Source organism: Egretta garzetta, unplaced genomic scaffold, assembly GCF_000687185.1.
Source record: "Egretta garzetta isolate BGI_Z169 unplaced genomic scaffold, ASM68718v1 scaffold720, whole genome shotgun sequence".
Taxonomy (NCBI): domain Eukaryota; kingdom Metazoa; phylum Chordata; class Aves; order Pelecaniformes; family Ardeidae; genus Egretta; species Egretta garzetta.
The window spans coordinates 38,205-44,915 of NW_009258283.1; the positions used below are offsets into that span (position 1 = coordinate 38,205).

Here is a 6,711-nt window from a genome sequence, read left to right on the forward strand (position 1 = left end):
ATGGTGGGGGAGACAGGATCTGGTCTCGGCTCGATGATGCAAGCGGGTGGGAGGCGATGGCGTGGAAAAAAAGAGATTTTTTTGTATAAAAAAATTCATAAAATGGGCTGGAGGGCAGCACCTGCTCGTCATCCCTCCCCCTCGTGGGGTCCTTGAGGGCCCTTTTGGGGAGCGAAGCCATCGCCAGCAGCACGCGTTTTCCTCCCCCGCCCCCCAAATGAACATTTGTGATGTTTTGTCCTCTCCAGCTGGAACAAAAGAAATATCTAAAAATCTGGAAATACAGGAAAAGGAGGTGAAAAGGGTGGGGGGTGGAGCTGGAAGGGAAACCGCCGCCGTTTTGCTCATGGGCCGCTGCCCCCGGTCAGGCAGCCCCTTCCCCATCTGCCCCGGAGGATCCTCATGAAAATCCCCCTGAAAAAAACGAAAACCCAAACAAAGCAACAAATTATTTCATTTTTTAATACTTTCCGTCTCACATTTCCCTTAGCAGGAGAGCATCGCGCCCCGGCGTCCTGCTCATCCCCACCGGCCGGATCCAGGTACGGGGGGCTGGGATGAGCTGGGGGGGCTGGTGGGAGTTGGACTTAAATTCTAATTGGGGGGAGAAAATTCTAATTTGAAGGAGAAAATTTTAATTGGGGGGGGGACTTTAATTGGGGGGAGAAAATTTTAATTTCAGGGAGAAGAGTTTAGTTGGGGGAGAAAATTTTAATTGGGGGGAGAAAATTTTAATCTCAGGAAGAAGATTTTAATTGGGGAAGAAAACTTTAATTAGGGGGAGAAAAATTTAATTTGGAGGAGAAAACTTTAATTGCAGGGAGAAAATTTTAATTTGGGGAGAAAATTTGAATTGAGGGGAGAAAATTTGAATTGAGGGGAGAAAACTGATGTCCTCTGAAAACCTACAGCTCCTCTTTTAAAAAAAAAACAAAGTGGTTTTGATTCAAGACACCAACTTCAAAGAAACCACACACACTCACCCCCTCCCCGCTACGGTCTCACCCTGCTGTTTTCCACCACGGGAAACGCTCGTCCCCTCAAATTTATGACGATTATTTTCCCCAACGTCGTTCTTTGCGCGTTGACATTTTGATTTGTAGCACCCCTCCCCTCCCCGGGTGCAAAATGAATGTTATGGGGGTAGAAATGATATTTTCTGCAACGATTTCCCACCTCCGCCTGCGCTCAGGTGTTGCTGACAACCCAACGGGCAGGCTGAGGACGGGCAGCCTTCGGGACACCGCTGACGGGGGAAACTTTGCTTGGCCGGGGAGGCGGGAGCACCGGCGGAGCTGCAAGCCCCCAAATGAAGGAAACAAGGGATTATTCCGGATTTGGGGGTGCAGGAAGGCGGAAGCAGGCAGGTAACTGCAGAGCAATGAACTGAGTCATCGCGGGGGGGTTCTTTTATCATTTTTTTTGAACACGTCTATAATTTGAGAACAAAACCAGCTGAGGTCAGGGAACGGGGAGTTCAGGAGAGGGAAAAAAAAAAAAAAAAAAGCCAGCGCTGTTCTAGCGCTTCCCTCGTGGGAAAATTTTTGTTGCTCAGCAGACATTTGGGGACATTAGAGCAGGAATTTTTGCTCTAAAAGGTCTCATTTGGGGTTGTTCTCGTCTGTGACGAATCCTCCCTGAGGCACTGGAGTCACCGGGGGATTTTTTGGGGCTGTTTTAGTCCCCCCTCGCCCCCCCAATTCTCAATTTCTGCTTTATTCTGCACAAGAATAAAGATATTTTTGAACAGCTGAGGTCTTAAAAGGACACACACACACCCCAAAAATAAATCTGGGATTTAAGCCCAGCTTAGACATAGCAGCAAAATACTTATTGGTCTCTGCCTTCCCTCCAGCGCTGCCCTGTTTGAGCTCGCCCGACTCTTCCTCCCATCTCCATCATCCTCACAACGAGACAGAAAAGGAGCTTTTTGGGGTCTTTCCCATCGTCTCTTTCTACCCAGGCAGGGACCAAGATCTTGAGGGATGAATTTTTGATTTGATGTATTTCTTGATTTTTTTTAAAAATTTGTTAATTATTTTATTTATTGGGGGTTTTTTTTATTATTTGTTGATTTGTTAATTTTTTTCATATGTCTTTTTAAAAAATTATTTGGCCTATTTGGTTTCTGACGAACCAAAGAAATTAGAATTAGGAAAAAAAGAAGAATTAGAAGAAAACCAGGGGAAGCCCCACTGGGCCAAACCACTGAGATTTTTAGGTAAAAACCCTTAGGAAAGAGACATTTTTTTGGCTCGTGGTGGGAGGGGAAAGAGATCACAAGACCCCGAGATGGAGTGACCATGACTCGGATCATTTGTAAGACACAAAATGTCTCGGTTCGGGTGGGGTAAGAAGTCCACTGAGCTTTAATAATGAGGTGGGACCCAGAAATTGAAACAGAATTTTAATTATGGTCCAGTTTACACCTGGACTTGGGGAGAAGACAACGTTCCCCTGGTAAGGAAGAGTTCCCCAAAGTGCATAAGAAGATGTAATTTTATTCCACGTAGAGAAGAATTTTAGATGTTTCTCACCCAAAATGACAGCGAGTCCTCCTGGCGTGGGGAAGCCAGAACCTCTCAGCATGTGGGCATCAAACGATGCCCGTCCTTTTGGAAGGCTCTTCCCAAAGACCCTCTTGAAGAGCATCACCCACGTGCTTAGGTGGGGGGCTCGGTGCTCTCCACGACAGCCCGATATGGGGGGATGGCATTAGAAGTCTCCTTCACCCTCAAGAAAAAGGAGGAAAACCCCATCTTTTGGGCCCACCAGCCTGGACCTGGCGCGTGTTGCTCCCCTCGGCGCCCCTACAACGGCGTTGAAGGTCTCTTCTCCCACAGGTTACAGCCTTGAGATGAAGCCAGAGGTGCGCGTTGCCTGTCAGGTGATGATAGCAGCGCTGTTCATTGTTCTGCTCATCACGGCCACCGCTTTCGCAGGTGAGCGACAAGGTTTTTTGTCTCATGGGGAACAGCTCTGAGAGATGTTGGGTTGTTGCCCATGTGCCAGACCCACCCCCGTGCTCCCAGAGAAGGTGCCAACCAGCCCAAGAGGCTGTCCTCTCCAGGAGAGGGACATTTCAATGAGCAGGGAAGCTTCGCTGCAGAAGACCAAACCCATCTCTTCCGTGGAGGAGCTGATGTTGTCTGGAAACCCTTAAAAACCAACAGAAAGAGCCGTTTCATGGGTACGGGCATCTGAACTTTCCCTCAGGTGTGGTTTTTTTCAGAGGCCGTTCCTCTGCTGCTTGCCCAAGCAGCAGGAGATGTTGGCATGAGTCCCACCAAGCCAAGAAGCCTTGCAGGAACAAGAGAACGTTTTTTTCTGGCCTTTGCCCATCCCTGCTTTTGCTTTAATGACAGCGAGCGATACCTACGGGCGAGTTTAGGAACAGGGTGGTTCTGGAAATCCTCTTAAAACTTGCGTCTTTGAAGGCCACCACCTTGGTTTTTTCTCTTTGAAGGTAACAGCACCCCCTTTTCTTGTCCAACGCCACAAGCTGGGTCATGATTTGAGTTTGTTTCCTCCCTCCGATCCACCCAAGACTTCTCTTGGTGGCTTAATTTTTCTTTCCTCTCACCATTGAGGCAGATGCAAGACTTTTGGAGGCCACGGGGTGGAGGATGACCATCCCCCCACCTTGGAGAGTCGAGGGGAAGGTGCTGCTCCTTAACACTGCTGCTCTATCACTGACAGTGCAGGCTTTTCAGCCTCATCCCCAACCCTGTTTTCGGTGTCCGTTTGACTGGATCGGCTACAGAGGAAAATGCTACTATTTTTCGGAGGCTGAGGGGAACTGGACATCCAGCCAGGACAACTGCTCAGCACTCGGTGCTTCCTTGGCCATGCTCAACAGCGTGGAGGACTTGGTAAGGAGACACGAGGACGTGCTTAGCATGGGGGGGAGGGAGGTGGGAAAAAGCCACCAACATATTTTTGCCACCTTTTGGTTTCTTTGACTGCTCCTCCAGGATCCTCCTTGGAGTTCTGGGGTGAGGAGATGGGAAAAATGGTTTTCTTGAGGGTTGGTCATCATGGGTCTCCTCAGATTTCTCACTAAAGCCAACCGATGCAAGAACCATAGCCAAAAAAAAGCCCCGTTTCTACACAATATTAAGCTCTGCCTTAAAAATGACACTTTGTGGCAGATTGGAAGGTTCCAGCACCAAAGGCTCCCTAGAGGAGCACAAGCAACCGGTAAAATGTAGATTAGTGGTTGGAAGGAGGCTTCTGCAAGTGGTGGCCGGCCAGAGATGTCCCAAAGCCCCGTGACCTGCCATAACGCCTTTCTCTCTTCTCTTTTTCAGAGCTTCGTGATGAGGTATAAAGGTACCTCGGAGCATTGGATTGGTCTTTCCCGGGAAGACGAGGAGCAACCGTGGAAATGGGTGAACCACTTGCCTTTATCTCACCTGTGAGTCAGTGGGTTTCATCGTGACGTCCTTGGCCGGTGTTTCTTCAGCCCCAAAACGTGTGCGTTTCTTCTGGCACTTGATCCAGGAGCAGGATCCAGGGGTAGCAATGGGACAATGGGAAAGGCAACGTTGAGTTCAGAGCCGGTCTTCATCTTTCCCTTTGAACTGAGAGGCAGACGTGGTGCGTTTGGTGCAGAAAACACCATTAATTAGATCATTTTTGGTTAAATTTTTTTTTTTTTCTTGCAAAGCATCAGGTTTCTTACGGCCAACCGTACTGCGGCCAAACCAGAAATAATTCAGTGTTGATATCGGCGTGTTGATGCCCATGAGAACTGAAGGGGGGAAGGAAAAAGCCAACGTGTGATTTTTTTCTGGCCCCATCCTAAGGCAGGTTGTCTCCTCTGTCCTTCCAGGTTTCAGGTCGGTGGCAGCGGCCTCTGTGCCTACCTGAACGACAACGGGCTCAGCTCCTCCCGCTGCAGCACCGAGAGGAGCTGGGTTTGCAATAAGCCTGAGCTGCAGAGCCCAAGCAAGGGGAACAGGACGAGACGGGCTCAAAATCTTTGCATCAGCTCCTAAAGGGGCTGCAGGGAGCACTCCTCAAACACGAATACCCACTGCACGGGAGGGAAACAAAAGAAAACCTCCAGAAAACCCCACAGAAAAAGGAAACTCGGAGGGGAAAAAAGCCTCTGGCCAAAAATTGCCGAATGTGAAGCTATTTTTGCATTTGCCAGCTCAACTTTGCTGTACGACCGGTGAAAAATTTCCAGTGGTTACTCAGAGCAGCCCTGCAATTCGTGCCTGGTGATGAGTTATTCATAACCCCACTGCAGTTAAATGTCAGACCAAGAGGAAAGCCCCAGCCGTACCAATGACCCCGGGGACGATGGCGGGAGGGTGAAGCTTAGCGAGATGGCTGCAGCCTTGCACGGTGCAACCAGAAAAATAGGGAAACGCCACAGGATTTTTGCTCTTCCCACTTTTTGTGGGGTTAAAAGCAGCGACCGTCAGGCTTGGTTGGCTGAGAAAAGCTTCTCAAAACCTCACAAGTGTGTGGAAATGCTGCAAGGATGGACAACGCTTGCGAGACCTCCAGGAATTTGCTGCTCTCGTCTTCGGGAAAGCCCAAGCTCCAAAGCAACCGAGTCAAGCTGCGACCTTCCGTGGCTCTGTATCAAGAGCAAGATGAAGGTGAAAAGGCTTCCGCGCATCAAAAATCAGGTTATTCTCTCCGAAGGGGTGGGGCCAGGATCAGGGAGGAGCTGCCAAGTCGAGGTCAGAGTGACCAGCTCCAAGTGGTTGGAGCGAGAAGGCGCCATCTTCACCTCAACATGCCAGTGAGGTCAGAGATAGAAGCCAGCAAGGTTTTTAAAGACAAGGAGGAGGAAAAGAAAAGTTTTTCATGGAACACCGTGTCCAGGGAAGACTTCTGAGCAGGTCATCTTGATGAAAGCTGACACATCTGCATGGACAACCATGTCCAGGGAAGGCTTGATGAGCATTTCAACGCAAGGGCCGTCGGTGAAGGCGTAAACACGAGGACAGTAGAATTTCAGAAGCAGTTTTGGTTTTAGTGGTGTTCAGCAGCAATAGCTGAATGATCCAGGTTTTTTCCCCTGGACTGATGAAATCCTTTGGTTTCTCCTCTTTAGGATTTGGTGGCCATTGCCTTCTCAGCTCTCCCAGCAACACTTCACAAAAGTGAGGGTTTTTCTTCGGGGGGGCAGGATTATGGATGTCCTTGGCTTGCAGGGTTGGCCATTCCATCTCCTGGGATCAACAGGGTTTACCCCAGCGTAGCCCAGACCCCAAGGAAACCTTTCCCACTCCCCCTCATCCACCCTCACCCTACAAAAGAACAACCTGCAGATCAGCTGATATTTGAGCAACACATAACACTTGATGACGACTGAACTTAATAATTTTTTAAGGGATTTAATGCACCCTGGAGCTGCTTGCAAGATTTTCATAGGCCAAGACAGCCTGAGGGCAGCATTGGAGAATCGACGAGCAAACAAATTAGCAAAGACTTCGTAATTACTCCTGGAAAACGGAGCCAAGCTGAACCTGGAGTAGGGCGCCACCTATCACCCTGTTGTTGTCATTATTATTATTTTTGCCTGTGTGAGTCAAAGAACTATGCCGAGAGCTCCAGCCTATTCTCTTCCCTTGGTACGTCCTTCAAATATTGTAGAATCACAGAACCAGGGAATGGTTGAGGTTGGAGAAGCCCTTGAAGCTCCCCCAGCCCAACCGCTCCCCTACCCCTGCCATCCCACCCCCAAAC

At 49.2% G+C, this 6,711-nt stretch overlaps 1 protein-coding gene across 3 annotated transcripts in view; it reads left to right on the forward strand.

The window, feature by feature from the left end:
• LOC104124496 (C-type lectin domain family 2 member B) overlaps window positions 1-6,680 on the forward strand; it is a 9,391-nt gene extending 2,711 nt beyond the window's left edge. The window contains exons 2-7 of one of the 3 annotated variants that reach the window (XM_035892165.1): window positions 491-542; window positions 1,193-1,367; window positions 2,844-2,942; window positions 3,700-3,872; window positions 4,311-4,417; window positions 4,835-6,680. In XM_035892165.1, coding sequence (XP_035748058.1) covers window positions 1,310-1,367; window positions 2,844-2,942; window positions 3,700-3,872; window positions 4,311-4,417; window positions 4,835-5,000 — 603 coding nt within the window. In that variant the 5' untranslated portion in view covers window positions 491-542; window positions 1,193-1,309 and the 3' untranslated portion in view covers window positions 5,001-6,680. The other 2 variants (XM_035892157.1, XM_009636841.2) reach the window with 2 other exon arrangements.
• The last annotated feature ends 31 nt before the right edge of the window (window positions 6,681-6,711 follow it).